This window comes from Geotrypetes seraphini, chromosome 14 (genome assembly GCF_902459505.1).
Source record: "Geotrypetes seraphini chromosome 14, aGeoSer1.1, whole genome shotgun sequence".
Taxonomy (NCBI): domain Eukaryota; kingdom Metazoa; phylum Chordata; class Amphibia; order Gymnophiona; family Dermophiidae; genus Geotrypetes; species Geotrypetes seraphini.
In genome coordinates, this window is record NC_047097.1 from 20,446,037 (window position 1) to 20,461,668 (window position 15,632).

The following is a 15,632-nucleotide window of genomic DNA, read 5'->3' on the forward strand; positions in this document are numbered from 1 at the left end:
GTTAAATATAACTCGAGTCGTGAGGCTCGTCTTTTGCTCCTACCTGCCCTGCCTTGCACACATAGCTGACCGGAAGTCTTCCCGATGTCAGCACTGATGTCGGAGGAGGGAGGGCTTCCCGATGTCAGCGCTGACATCGGGGAAGACTTCCGGTTGGCTATGTGTGCGCGGCAGGGCAGGTAGGAGCAGAAGACGAGCCTCGCGGCTCGAGTTGTATTTGGCCGAGAAAGTTGCTAAGATGAGGGCTAGGAGGCAAACGCGGAACACAAAAGGGGGGAGGGAGTGCATTTTTGGACACAAGGCATGAACTTGGGAGAGAGGATGGAGGAAGGGAGGGAAAGAGGTGAGGGAGGGAGTGCGTTTTTGGACACAGAAGGCATGGACTTGGGAGAGAGGAAAGGAGGGAAAGAGATGGTTGTGTACACAGGAATGGAAGAAAGGAAAATTTTTGGTCATAGGGAGGGAGTGAGGTACAGACAGTGGCATACCAAGGTGGGGGTGGGGGGAGGGCGGTCCACCCCGGGTTTACGCCCCAAGGGGGTGCACAGCTGGCCACCCTCCAGTGTTCTCCCTAGGCCAGCAAACTGCAGCTCTTTAGCCACTGAGTGCCACCGCCGCCATCGGGAACAGGCTGGTGCCAAGTTCTCCCTCCTTTTCCCTATGGGGCCGACCAACTCTCGCCGCCCGCGTCAATTCTGGCTTCGGAGAGGACATTCTGGGCCAGCCAATCGCTGCCTGGCTGGCCCAGAATGTCCTCTCCAACGTTAGAATTGACGTCAGGCGGCGAGAGTTGGTTGGCCCCGCAGGGAAGAGAAGTAGGGCGAACTCGGCGCCAGCCTGTTCCAGATGGCAGCAGTGGCAGCATTTTCCCAATGGTGGTGGCATGGGGGAGGGTTGGGCAGGGAGAAAGAAAGAAGGGGGGGGACAGGGAGCCAGTAAGAAAGAAAGGGGGCAGGGTGAAACAAAGAAAAATGGGGCACGGAGAGAGAGAGAGAAAGACAGACAGAACAAAAGAGGGCATGGAGAGAGAGAGAAAGAAGGGGGCAGGGTAAAACAAAGAAAGAAATGGGGTAAGGAGAGAGAGAGAAAGACAGACATACAGAAAGAAAAGGGGTATGGAGAGAGAGAAACAGAAGGGGGCAGGATGAAACAAAGAAAAAGTTTGGGGAGGGAATGAGGTCTGGAGGAGAGGAAGCATAAAGGAGGCTGAAAGAAGGGAAGAAATATTGGATGCACAGTCAGAAGAATAAAGTGCAACCAGAGACTGATGAAATTACCAAAGGTAGGAAAAATGATTTTATTTTCAATTTAGTGATCAAAATGTGTCCGTTTTAAGAATTTATATATGCTGTCTATATTTTGCACTATGGCCCCCTTTTACTAAACCGCAATAGCATTTTTTAGCGCAGGGAGCCTATGAGCGTCGAGAGCAGCATGGGGAATTCAGCGCAGCTCCCTGCGCTAAAAACCGCTATCGCGGTTTAGTAAAAAGGGAGGGGGAATATTTGTCTACTAGTCTTATAGCCCGTTACATTAACGGGTGATAGAATATATGTGTGTGTGTGTGTGTGTGGTTTTATTTCTTTTTCTCTCTCCTTATCCGCTTTCTGTATTTCTGTCTTTCTTTTTTTTTTCCTTGGCTGTCCACCACCACCCTTTCTCCCTTCCTTTTACCTTTCCTGTGTCCTCCACATCATTGCTCACCTTATCCAGCAGCAGCCCTTTAATTGATCTTTTTATGTTTTTATTTCATTCTTGTCTCTGTTTCCGGGTTCAACTCTTAGTTTCCATTCTTTCTTCTCCTCCCATGCTTCCTGCGATTACATTCTTTTCTCCTTCTAAAAATGCATTTCTTGTTGCCTGTCTCCATTCTTTTAATATTCTTACCAGACCATCTTCCTTCCACTATCCTATTCAATATTTCCCCCTCTTTCTAGTTTTTCCATTGCTGTCTCCTAGTTCCATTTCTGCTTTTTCCTTCAGCCTCACCATCTAATTTCTCATCCCTTCCTCATTTCTCCTTATCTGATCCTTTATCCTAGTCTTTCCTTTCCCCTACTTCATTTCTTTTTCCTTTTTCCTCATCTTATTCCTCTCCCCCTTTCCTTACCTCATCATCATTATTACCCCCAAGCCAATTCTCTTCCTCCTTTCCCAGATCGGATCCCCCATGAAGCGTAAGAGTGCTTCGTTACATGTCTACCTTTTATAGCTGCCCAGGCCAGAATTTCACTTTAACAGCGTGTGACACTGTAGTGCTGCATGACTCAATGTGCCAGTCGAGCCCAGGCAATACATACACGTGTATGCTGAGGGTGATGCGGGTGGTCTCTCTGTCTCTCTAACCGGTGGCGCCATGTCCCGCCTAGTGGGAGCGGGGCCGGGCCGTAATCAAGCTGGCTTAGTATAAAAGACTGTACCACTCTAATGATGAATCATCAAAATACACCCTAACGGACTGAAGCTTCCAAAGAGTAAAGAAACCCTTTCTGACCAAAGAGTCCACCTGGTTCTTCATAGTCAAGCCCTGGTCCAGTATTATTCCCAAAACCTTAATGGTAGATTGAATAGGATAGCTGAATTTATTTATACGCAATGATGTTTTAGTATCAAACAGACGCAGTGAAGTATTAATTTAATTCCAACAAAGTCAAAGAAGGATTCCATAAATACCTTTTAAACTGAAAGGAAGTTACAACAATACCTCTGCATCAACACAGAGTGATCAGAAAAGTCTTTCACACACAGCCAGAAGTATTAAACCCAGTGTAAGGCAGTCACCTGTGCATTTGGCGCTGTACAAAACCGTGCTTTGTTGAAACTGGGCTTTCGCTCTCCTGTTTCCTGGGGGTCCTTGTGGACCTGGAGGTCCCGGAGGACCTTGGAGACCAGGTAATCCTTGTTCCCCTTTTAAACCTGGATAAGTTGTGGGATTTAAAAAAAATAAAAAAGGATGATAACAAAACAGCATAATGAATTTGAATTTGATTGTATATATTAAACTTGAAAAATGCTGGGCCAACATCAACTTTCACAGAGCAATAAATTCTACATAAAATGTTGATACAGAATGTTTTTCTTTTTATGAGGGGCCGCTGAAAAGTTGTCAGCCCAACCAAGAAGAGAATAATGTGGAGCCATGAAACTTACAAGTTATTTCACACTTTTCTTGACACTTTTTCTTTCAATGATATAAAATGAAAAGTGTCAAAAAAAAAGTTTGGAATAACTTGTAAGTTTCATTGCTCTACATTATTCTCTTCTTGGTTGGGCTGACAACTTTTCAGCAGCCCCTCGTATTGTGACCAGCCAGAGATTCTCCCTGTTCAGGTCCCTGTTAGGACAGAGGAGAAAGGAGAAGAAAAGAAATCCTGGAGAGGAATGGGGAAGGGACAGGTAGTTCCTGAACATAATAATAACACTGTCCACCGGGGGAGCCCAAGAGGCCCTTGGAACACTGCCAGGGCTGACAAAGCAGGGCGTTTCCCCAAGGTACTTAAACCTGTGTGTAAGAACAGAGAGGGAAGCCAGCTGGGGAGGAGGTTTAATCCTTTCCTCCCTAAAAAGTCTTCTCAGCCAAGCAGGAGCGATGGCCCCGTTCCAATGGAGGTGCTAGAGGAAGGTCAGGTTGAGGATCCTGTGTTCCCTGAAGAGCTGCCTATGGAATTGGAGGAAGGTTGGTCAGAATTTGCTCCTCAAGTCACTGAAGCAATGTAGGTGGACTTTGCCTCCATTTCCAAACAGTGAGTGTGATTTTGGATGCTGGACTGATTAGAGAATGTTTTTCTTTTGTGTTCTTGCTATTCTTTTTACAAGCTTGGGAGTGATGAATGGGGAGAGGTTTTGCTGTTATCTTGGGTGGGAACTGTGAGAGTCAAACTAATGATTGTTTGAGTGCAAAACCTATCACTCCCTGGTTTTTTCCTGGCAATATATGAAACTAGCCAGAGGCTTGTAGAAACTGTGGCACTTCTGGGAGGTGAAGATAAATGCCTAAGACTGTATTGTTGCTTTGTTTTTTTTTTTGTTTGATTTTGAAAATTGCCTGCTTTAGTAGCAGTCTGGGTTTGGATTGAGTTGGACTACAAACCCTGGGCACAGCTGAAGTGTCCTCAGTTCTGAAGGCAAGGCAAAGACTGGTTGGTTTTCTGGCTTTGTCCTATTTGAATTGTTTCTCTTTGTGAGAGAAAGCTGTTTGAACTTTCTGATCAATGTAGCAAACGTTTGAAGAAAACTACTTACCTGAATTCAGGAAGAATAAATATATTTATGTTTTTTTGAAGAAATAGATGATAATGACTTTGTGTTGTTTTCGATTCCATCTTGGAATCCGGTCCTGCAGGGTGGCTCCAGTCCGGGCCACACGTCTGGGTGCTATTAGTGAGAGGTGCCATTGTGATGGATATACAGAACTGTTTTGCATTACAGTGGGCCACAGTATATACCAACAATACAGATTTGAGGTTAATTGACAAGATTATATTATAGACTGAAGTCATCGTTTTATTTAAATATATGCTAAGAGATATGCACTAAATCACAAAGGAGCCCCTTTACTAAGCTGCATAGTAAACAGGCATAGAAAACCCCATTTCTAATGTGGACATAAAAGAGGAAATTTTCTATTATATCTTTTACTGGTTGTGTTCTAATGTGATTAGAACGTGGCCATTTAAAAAAATGACTGCTGGCTCTTTTTGGGAGTTCTAATTTAAATGCAGATTGGTCTCGTATTAGTAATAGGATAATCACACAGTTTTCCTGACCTTCTCAACAGGATGCTAATTAGCATAAGGAGGAAACCTCTGATCTCATGTACCATTATTTTAATGACAAGTGATGCACTAATCTAGGCATTTTCCTAAGAGTACTACATTGGAGAGGCCTTTAATAAATCAAGGGTACTGGATTTCCTTAGCCATGATTGTTATTATTTTGAGAGTAAGTTTTAGGCAGCAGATTCATATTTCTGCCATAGGCTCAGCCCTGATTTTTTTGTGATTTGAAAGATGGACATATTATCCTAGGAAGAGAACAATACAAAGAAGTCACTGGGACCTTGTCCTGAACTCTTGGTGCCAACATAATTTAAATAACAATTTTGATTTTACATGACAACTTTCCACTAAAAAGAAAACAAAATAGCCACAGACTCACCTTCAAAGATGACATCGTTATATATCTCGCCTTTTTCACCCTTCTCTCCCTTCTCTCCAGATGATCCATCTTTGCCAGCAGTGCCTAGCTCACCAGGGTCTCCTTTTTCCCCCTTTTCCCCTTGATCTCCCTTGGATCCAGGTGCACCTAAAATTAACCAGCCATGTAAGCTATAAGCAAAGAAACCATTTAATCAAAATTTGGGACAGTCAGTAGAGGATAACCTACAACCAGTGGATATGACTAAAATATCCAGACCTTCTGTCTTCATTGCTGAAATGGTTGCTGTATGTCAGGTTCTTTCTGTCCATGAGTGTGTCAAGGCACCTGCATGTCTTTGTTTTGGTTTTATCTGGCTGGTGAGTAAATCCTGAACGTTTCTGTTTTCCGTGTAGGTGTGCCTGGCCCAGTTTGCCACTTGGGGGCTTTCTTCTGTTCATTTTAAAATTTATAAATATTTAAATCAAACGTAAATCAAAAGGAAAGTATAAAACTAGGTCAACACAGATAAATAAACAGGGAAAATTATCAAGAATTGTGTTGTATTAAGGGACTCTTATTAAGCTGTGCTTAAAGAGGCCTGCACTATTATAAGCACGTGGATTACCCACATGCTGAGGCCACTTTTTAGCGTGGCTTTAAAATGGCTGCAATTTCTATTTTCCTATTAATGGCCATGCACTAATTTTGAAGTCAGTGCATGACCATTAGCGGCACCTGTTTTGTAGTTAGTAAGGGCTCCCAAGGGCTTCTACTACTACTACTACTACTGCTATTTATCACTTCTATAGCGCTGAAAGGCGTATGCGGTGCTGTACATTTAATAGACAGTCCCTATCCGGAAGAGCTTACAGCGGGCTCCGTCTCTGGCAGTGTTCAAGGCCAAGTTAAAAGCCCACTTCTTTGAGAGTGCTTTCGATTCCCATTACTTCTCACCTTAGGTTCCGCATCCCCAACCCTATATGTCATGTCTGTCTGTCCAAGTTAGATTGTTAGCTCTTCCGAGCAGGGACTGCCTATAAATGTCAAAATGTATAGTGCCTTTCAGCTTTACAGTGGTAGTACCTAGACTATTGTAATTCATTATATGGAGGGATTACCATAAACTTATCTAAGAAGCTGCACTTTTACAAAATACTGCTGTGAGATTAATTTTCCAAGTTTTGATAGAGCTTCACCATTATTGAATACTAGTCTTTAAGCCTGTTACATTAACGGGTGCTAGAATAGATGTGTGTGTGTGTCTTTCTTTCTTTCTTTCTCTCCTTGGCCGCTGTCTGTCTGTCTTTTTTTCTTTGTCTCTCTCAACTTGGACGCTGTCTTTATTTCTTTGTCTATCTCTCCTTGGACGCTATCTGTCACCAGTATTCTGCCCAGGAAAAGCAAATGCCTATGTATCTTTATAGAATAGGCTCCAACCAGGTGCTCTATGGGTGCCTGTTTATAGGTGCACAGTTAGAATTAACTGCTAAGTGCCCAAATAACCATATGGTAAGTGCAAAGCCTGTGGTCGCTATTGGGGGTATTCCCATCACCTTTGCATACAATTACCATATAGAAAACACTTTAGCTTGCAGGAAGTGCTGTGACAGATAACACAAACGCCCTTTTCACCTCCTATTTAGCATTCTGTCCACACTCCAAAATAGATATGCAGTTAGTACATGAATTAGCATGTTTTATTATATTAGCATGATTCAGTGGTGTAGTGAGGGTAAGAGGCGTCTGGGGCGATGGCAGCTCGCCACCCCTTCCCTACTCCCCACACCACACTCATGCCTATTCCTTCCCCCTACAGTGTCTCTTGCCTGCCACTTGTGCTGGCATTGGTTTTCCCTCTGATGTCACTTCCTGGCCAGGTGACCCGAAAGTGATTTCAGAGGGGAGCCAAGCCAGCACAAGCAGCAGGCTTCAGAATCTGCTTGCGCTAGAGAAGATTTAAGGAGGTACCAGGGGGCATGACCGTGAGGTGGCAGAGAGGTGCCAGTGCCCCCCCCCCCCCTTAGTACACCATTGGCACGTTAGAGTTACTGATTCTTTATTTAATGTCAGTAAAAGCATCTCCATGTTAAAAAAAAAAACCCTCCCAATAGGTTTAATTTCTTGCTCTTCCATTTACCAAATTCCAGCAGCGGAGCAGAGAGGTTCACCGGTGCTAGCGATCCTTGCATGCTGCCATTGGCCTCCAAAGCTGTTTCCTCTGCCATGATCCTGCCTCTGATGTCAGAGGAGGGGTGGGACCGCGGCAGAGGGAAGACAGCTCCGCAGGCTGATGGCAGCCTGTAAGGATCGCTAGCACCGGTGATCCTCTCTGCAGGCTGCTCCATTGCTGGAATTAGTTAAATGGAAGACCGGAAGGCCAGGGGGCTGCAGGCCTTCAAGGGGGAGCAGGCCTTCAGGGAGGGGCCCTGGTGTAGAAGTACATGGAGGGAGGGAGGGAGGGAGGGAAGGGGAGTTCAAAGAGATGTGCATATGTTGGACTGGGGGGGGGAATGGGTCTAAAAACAGAGGATAACCTTGTACAATATAACCTTGTACAATTCACTCAGTATTTCCCTGTGCCTTAGATTACCCAAGCATAACTGGGAAAAGCTAATAACAGTAGGCTGAGCTCCAGAAATTTGCTTTCAGTATCTTCCCCTCCCCCAAGGCTGAAAGTCTATACATGTGAGCACTGAGCAACAGGTTAGCCGAAAGGCACTGTAAAAGATTCATACCTGATTTCCCTCTTTTTCCATTTACTCCCGCTTCTCCTTTCTGCCCCGGGATGCCAGAAAATCCATCTGAACCATTCTGTCCAGGTAATCCATCGAATCCTGGAGGTCCTTGGCATAACCAAATACTGTAAGATGACATATCAAGCTACCTCAACAGCTAGTTGTTTCTGAACTAATATTTTTACCAATACGTTTAAAATTACTACCATTGGCCTATGTCAGTGTCCCACAAACTTTGTTGAGCCATGGCACAGTAAACGTAGTGACCGCGGCTCGATGCATCCAGAAGTGTGACGTCATCAAGACAATGTTGATGCATGCGCGAAGATCCTTCAGATGAGCCCTGAACCACTAGTAGGGGGGTGCAGGCAGGGAAGATGCGTGGAGAAGTGCTGGTGCTGACTGATTGCCTACAGGACATGCCTCTCGCCATGATAGGCATATCCTGTAGGCCAGGGGTGTCAAAGTCTCTCTTCGAGGGCCGCAATCCAGTCTGGTTTTCCAATGAATATGCACGAGATCTAATGGTCCTCAAGGCCTACAACTACCTCGACTTCAGAAAATTACTCAAAACTCACCTATTCCAAGACCAAGACCCTTAATGCCCCTTTTCAATCCTCCTCCTCCCCCCCCTTCTGATCTACTCCCCTCCCCCGTCTCCCTCCTCTCCCCCCTACTTCTCTCCTTGCTGTTCACAACTCTATGATCAATTAGATATGTAACCACTTGTAACTACTCTCTCCTTACTGTTTGCAACTCTATGATCAATTTGATATGTAACCACTTGTAATCTTTGTCTAACTAATGTGAACCACCTAGAACTCTTCGGGGTATGGCGGTATACAAAAATAAAGTTATTATAAATAGATAAATAAAGTTATTATTATTTGCATGCACTGCTTTCATTGTATGCCAATAGATCTCATGCATATTCATTGGGGAAATCCTGAAAACCCGACTGGACTGCGGCCCCCCTCCAGGAGGACTTTGACACCCCTGCTGTAGGCAGTCAGCCAGTGCCTCTCCTCCACCCCAATGTCTTGCGGCACACCTCAAATCTCAGGAAGCACACTAGTGTGCCACAGCATACAGTTTACGATACACTGGTCTATTTCATACATTTTCCAGTGTCTAGCCATAAGTTCCATGCTAAGAAAACAGCATAAAATATTTGCTATGTTTTGGCTCTACAGATTGATTCACAAAAATTCAGTTTGGCCTCCAGCAGGTGAAAAGCAAAATAATATTCAAGGTCTGCTAAATATCAGCTGTTATAAAAGAAGATAGTAGAGAGATTTAGCTTAGAGAATGACACGGTGACAAAATTCATCACCGTTCCCGATAACCGCGGGAAATAATCTCATGTCATTTTCTAATGTCTATTTCAACCTCGGTCCTTCTACACCAGCATTCTTCAGAGCAAAGCTTGTGGCCATTCATACTCCGATTCTTCCCTCTCTCCTTAAAGAATGACATGAAGATGGTTTCCCGCGGTTATCCGCGGGGACGGGAACGGTGATGAATTTTGTCACCGTGTCATTCTCTAATTTAGCTCAAGCCTTTCTCAGTCGTAGCTTAAGTTGTTAAATTCAGTTACAGTAGATATTTTCCAGTCCCTTGAGAGCTCACACCCTTAATCTGTGGGTAGTTACATATGCACGCTTCATCCCTTGGATTCTATATATGGCACCCAGTCCAAGCTAATTGGTGCCAATAATTGGATTGGCACGCATATCTTGCTATGCGCTATTCTATAACAATATGTGCCCAAATGTTATTGTGCACAACCCTAGGGGGGGTATAGCCATGGGAGGTGCGTGGGGTAGTCGGGGGGGGCATCCACACAGTATTAGATGATGGAGGAGTGACGGAGGTTGCAGGTTCAAGCCCAGCCCTGCTCCTTGGGCTCCTGGGCAAGCCACTTAACACTCCATCGTCCCAGGTCTGTTAGATAGATTGTGATCCCACTAGGTGAGAGAGGGAGAAATATTTGAGTGCCTGAATGTAAACCGCTCAGGTTATAAGCAGCGTATAAATACTAAATAAATACTGGGGATGGGCACCCAAATTGGGTACTGGGAATTGCACCCAGTTTCAGCAGGCATAAGTACTGGTGCTGAAATAGGCACTTAATGCTATTCTACAATGGGTGTTCATCTTTATTATTATTTTGTACTTTAATTAGTGCCCATTGTAAAATAGCATTGAGTATTGATTTTTGGAGGCACGGATTTTTGAGTGCCTTTACTGAAACTAGCTCTATGTGCTATGTTGACACCAGCCTACATTGGAAGCTTATGTGCTGTGCAGTTTGTTTGCAGCCTCTTAACTACTTGAACTCTTTGCAACTTTTTAAGACCGCCAAGGACCCTATAAGACCCCAGAGGAAGGCATTTTTATCTGGCCAAAACACTGCCCGTGTTGGGTCATTTTTATTGTATACATTATTTGGTTTCTATCCTGTGGGTCACTTGTGACTGCATATACCCTTTATGGATTGTTTTTAAGATTACTGTTTGTAAGTTATTTTGATGCTTATTAAGCTATAAACTGGTCCATCTGATCTTCTGTTCCACAAACATTCTGTTGTTTTGCAGCTTTATTTCCTTCGTGGAACCTTTTGGTGCTTTTTGGATTTTGTTGTTCTATCTTATAAAATGCCACCTAACTGCATGTGGGCAGAGCATAGGTGACTTCCAATGTACTATAAGTTACGGGCACGACATGCAGCGCTTAGGTGTGCCTAGTTACACCTGTCACTTACCTAGCATAGGTGACTGAACTTAATTTTGTGTACACAAATGTGGGCTTATGCCTATGTTCTATGATGCCATTATAGAACTGGTGTTCAGCATGCACCCTTGGAGCGCTTAACAAATGGCACCCAGTTATAGAACTGCCCCCTAAATTGGTGTCTAAGGTAATGGAGGGTTAAGTGACTTGGCCAAATTGCAGTGCTATCTGGGTCTTCAAACCAGCACAAAACAGGGGTAAATCCAAAATAGTAAGCCCAGGTGTACGTATAGTACTATAAATAGATAAAATGAATACACTCTAGGCCAGTGGTCTCAAACTCAAACCCTTTGCAGGGCCACATTTTGGATTTGTAGGTACTTTGGATTTGGAGGGCCTCAGAAAAAAAATAGTTAATATCTTATTAAAGAAATGACAATTTTGCATGAGGTAAAACTCTTTATAGTTTATAAATCTTTCCTTTGGCTAAGTCTTGATAATAATATTGTCATTTTTAGCTAAAGAGACATATGATAAAGAAACTGTTTTATTTTACTTTTGTGATTATGATAAAAATACTGAGGGCCTCAAAATAGTACCTGATGGGCTGCATGTGGCCTTTGGGCTGCGAGTTTGAGACCACTGCTCTAGGCATATAGCAAAGAATTCACATCATTCACCAACCTCACTTATTTTTTAGTTTTTAAAGCCATAAATTTTAATGAGCCACAGTTTATAAATAGATGGTTAATCCCTTACAACACTTCTCGTTCACTTCGCTCCTCTTCTTCTAACCTTCTTACGGTCCCCTCTTTAAAGGTAATTGGTACTAGACATAATGACATGTTCTCAGTACTGGCCCCTCAATCATGGAATCTTTTACCTCAGTATATTAGGGACTTAAAAAACTTAGACGTATTTAAAAAAGCATTAAAAACTTTCTTTTTTAAAGATGCGTATGATTCTTAAAGTTTTTTTTTGTTTTTTTTTCTCTTTTCTTTTTTACCAAATTTAACCTCCCCTCCTATTTGTTTTTTCCATAGTTGTAACCCTCCTTTTCTTGCTAAAATATTGTAATTTCTCCCCCATTTTTCCTCACAACTCTTGTATGTTTTTTTTGTCCAAAACTAATACTTATTTTAATATGTAAGTACTTTTGTTTGTCAATTTTTTTTTAATTTATAACAAAAATTAGTTTTTACATTATCACCATTGTTTATTTTACATGTTTTATGGTTTTGTACATCGCCTAGTAATCTATAATAGGCGATTCATTAAGAATCAATAAACTTGAACTTATATTGTGCTCAGAGAACCGTTACAAGGTTTAAAAAAAACCCGTCAAGTTAGTTAGAGAGTCCACTGCTGAAAACGGCTCGTGTTCTCAATCCAGCAGCCAGGACTAAGAACCTATCCTTATGTTCTTATTAGTCTGGTATTGAGACAGACCCCTGAGGGCGAAACGTGGCTCTGTCAGGTTTGGCTTATCTAATAAATTACATTGGTATGCTCTGTGTTCCTACTTCTTGCCACCCAGCAGCTTACCAGAAATTGCCCTGTATAATGCCATTTACAAATTAATACTGTAACTTCAAATGGAAGGTCACAAAAGAACGGACATCTTACCAGGTAGCCCAGGTGGTCCTAACAAAGTAAAGAAAGAAAACACAAGAAGTCAAGGTCCTGTTGATATTATCATTAGCATGTATACTAAGAGCCATTTGTAACAGCCACATCTTTCATTACTGGCGAGTGGCTGAAAGTCTTTAGAAAATAGGGTTCAGCAGTTCAAGTAAAGAAAAAAAGAATTCAATAGCTCTCAGCAAGGGTTTTGGGGTTTTAGATGATAAACTGGCCTAGAAAATTTCTGGCTTTGCTGCAATTGAATGCCAGAAATGAATAACCTATAATCTCTTTCATTAGTGTAGACCTCCCTAATCCATTAATTACTCTAAGTGGGTTATTTATCACAGTGTCAAAAGAATTCTCAGCCAAGCACTGGTTAGTGTAATGACATCACAAATCGGAAACGCTCCAGGTTTGCATGGCATGAGAAAAGAGTGTGGTATACAGACCAAATACCATAGATGTTAAAAATAATACATTTGAAAGGTTTAGGGTTTTTAATCTGGCATGACTGGATTCAAATAACAGAACTGAGGGAAATTTCCGTAGCTCTGAAGGCAGGTACAATATCTGCAGGTACTTCAAGGTAGAGAATGACACGGGGATACATTTTTCCCTGTCCCCGTGGGAACTCATTTTCCCATCCCGGAGAGTTCTTTTCCCCATCCGTGTCCCACTCCTGCAAGCTCTGTCCTCATTTGCACAAGCCTCAACACATAAGTGTTCGAGGCTTGTGCAGTTAAGGCAGAGCTGACAGGGACAACGACAGAACTCGTAGGGACGGGATGGGGAAATTGAGTTCCTGCGGGAGTGGGGACAAATTTGTCCCCATGTCATTCTCTACTTCAAGGATAAACAAAATGTGCAGCAAAAAAAAACAAGGAAAACCCCCCCACGAAGAAATGACAGAGAATGAAGAAGTGGGGATGGAACTGAACACTTGAACCAAGGATAAGCAAGTAGATGAATATTTATTAACGGTCAATAAAACAGTCTTTAATCAAATCTTAGTTGCAGACCCGACACGGTCCGTGTTTCGGCATTAAAGCCTGTCTCAGGGGTACAAAGACATCCAGTAGATGGCAGTCATGTACCATCAGTGATTAGGTCAAAACAATGTATCCAACTCCCAGGTGAAATACCACATAGGAAAAAGCCCTCCTGGAACAAACCATTAGTAGAGCAGCTCTGTGAAAAAGCATCTATTTGTTTATCCCTGGTTGATGTGTACAATTCCATCCCCATTTCTTCATCCCTTGCAGGTACTTCAACCCATTGTCTCTAACAGTTTTCAAAGGAAAAAGGTTTTCCCTTTGAAAATTATCTTGATCACATGCTTCTTCACTGCACTATGGTTCATTCCTTTTGGATTCGTATCTGGGACACCATAAAATCTATTACCAAATGTTCAGAAGATATTTCCATGGACATTATAATCCTTCGTTCTCAACACCCTTGTTTTGCACTATCAAACTGTCCTCCTAAACTCATTGACACCATGATTGTGACAGCTCTTATGCACATTTTGAAAAATTGGAAGTCATCCACACTACTAGACTACACCTTTTGGTGGAACTCTTTGAGCATGTACCACAAATTCGAATCATATGCATATGAAAAGAACATGCTATCCAGTTTCTCTACAAATTTCGTGTGAAATAAATCACCTTGGTCATTCTTAGATTCATATGTTCACTCTGCCTCGTAGACAATTCTGCCTCTCTCTCTTTCTCTCTCTCTCTCTTTCCTTATCTCTCTTTTTTCTTTTATTTCATCATCTCGGCTTCTCTACCCTTTCTATTTCTTTTCTTAGCAGTTTCAAATACTCTGAATTCTTCTTACTAATCTGTTATATGCAAATGAATGTAATTATGGTTTCTTTTGTTTATACATCATTATTTTTTATTCAATTTATATGTATTTGAACTACTTTTTGTATATCACCTATAATATTCAATAAAATTATTCAATAAAAAAAAAAAAAAAGAAAATTATCTAGGAAAGCTGAGATTTGCACCTGATTTTTCTGTAGGCCCTTTTCCATAAACAATAATGCAAAACTATACATGCTATTGACTTCCCAGACCTAAGCACTCCTTCTTTGCAACTCTTTTTGCCTCTCATTTTTTATCCACACAAGTATTTTTACTCAGATAAATGGATCTTGAGCATTTCCCTCCTACAAATGGGACACTGTCTATGTGAATAAAATGAGAATTTAAAAATCTCTAACCTATATTTATTAGGGATAGGCTGCAATTTTTTAAGACATGTTCACCATAGTGCACACTCTCTAAGAAGATTATGGGCTCCTTTTACTAAGGTGTGTTAGGGCATTAACGTGCGGAATAGTGCGCGCTGAATTGCCGTGCGCGCTAGACCTTAACGCCAGCATTGAGCTGGCGTTAGTTCTAGCCGCGTAGTGCACGGCGCAGCGCGCGGTAATATCCTGCGTGTGCTAAAAACGCTAGCGCACCTTAGTAAAAAGAGCCCTATGTGGAACGAAGACACACTAGGTTCTGATAGTGCATGTGTGACGGTTCACACATGCACACTTTATAATAAAAGTGTCCTCTTTGTACACAACGTTAGACTATAAAGGAAAGCACTCCGTTATGTGTAAAGTGAGAAATGTAGATAATGTGGATATCTTTTCAGTTAATATTCATATCATCTATCTCCTTATTTTACCCTTAACCCTTTCAGGACCATAAGGATCGTAGGCCAATTTTTGTGGTTTTGACGACATTTTTATGGTAAAAAGGGCTTGCAGATGCCAAAAAATTGATTTTTTTTTTGTGAAATATCATTATTTTTATTTAAAAAAATCACACTTCTGGCTTATGGACAGTGTGGCAAGTGAATCTTCTCGTCAATCTAGCAACGACGCTAATGAATGAATGTCGGAACCAGTTTGTTTACATAAAGGCAGTATCATATGGAATCCGTACATATCAAATTTAGAACTGTAGACTATCCCAATCAAAATTTATAGGATTTTAAAGTTATGGGACAAATATGTCCCTTGGTCCTGAAAGGGTTAATTGGTATGGGTGAACAAAGAGGAGTGGGAAGGGACTCGCTTCTCCCCATCTTCAGATTATAATGACAAAGGGACTGTCTTCTAAACTGCAATACTGTAGGTGTTTAAAGTGGGGTTTGATGCACAAAACCTATTAACGTGGAGCTAAAAACAGCATACTGTTGAACAGCACATGCTAACTGCTGATTAAATACCAAAATGGGAATTTATATTGTATTAGGAGCAGGGCTCACACCTTGGTGTCAGGTCAAAAGCGCGCCGGGACAAAGGCGCGCCCAGACAATTGAGCGCAGCGCGGGGGCGCGCGCCAGAGAAAATTACTGTTTTTAGGGCTCAGACGGGGGGTGTGGGGGGGG

The 15,632-nt window shown here is 42.3% G+C and overlaps 2 protein-coding genes across 4 annotated transcripts in view; one reads left to right on the forward strand and one right to left on the reverse strand.

Annotated features, from left to right (window-relative positions):
* Positions 1 to 15,632, reverse strand: part of GLDN (gliomedin) — a 35,319-nt gene that overhangs the window by 14,217 nt on the left and 5,470 nt on the right. Inside the window, exons 3-6 of one of the 3 annotated variants that reach the window (XM_033920419.1) lie at positions 12,234 to 12,251; positions 7,875 to 7,973; positions 5,158 to 5,304; positions 2,782 to 2,916 (exon numbers count right to left, since the gene is read on the reverse strand). In XM_033920419.1, the coding sequence (XP_033776310.1) occupies positions 2,782 to 2,916; positions 5,158 to 5,304; positions 7,875 to 7,973; positions 12,234 to 12,251 (399 nt within the window). Of the gene's footprint in view, positions 1 to 2,781; positions 2,917 to 5,157; positions 5,305 to 7,874; positions 8,000 to 12,233; positions 12,252 to 15,632 lie in introns of all 3 variants that reach the window. The other 2 variants (XM_033920418.1, XM_033920420.1) reach the window with 2 other exon arrangements.
* LOC117348369 (aromatase-like) overlaps positions 3,516 to 15,632 on the forward strand; it is a 103,829-nt gene continuing 91,712 nt past the window's right edge. Inside the window, exon 1 of the mRNA XM_033920422.1 lies at positions 3,516 to 3,676. Coding sequence (XP_033776313.1) covers positions 3,604 to 3,676 — 73 coding nt within the window. The 5' untranslated portion in view covers positions 3,516 to 3,603. The remainder of the gene's footprint in view (positions 3,677 to 15,632) is intronic.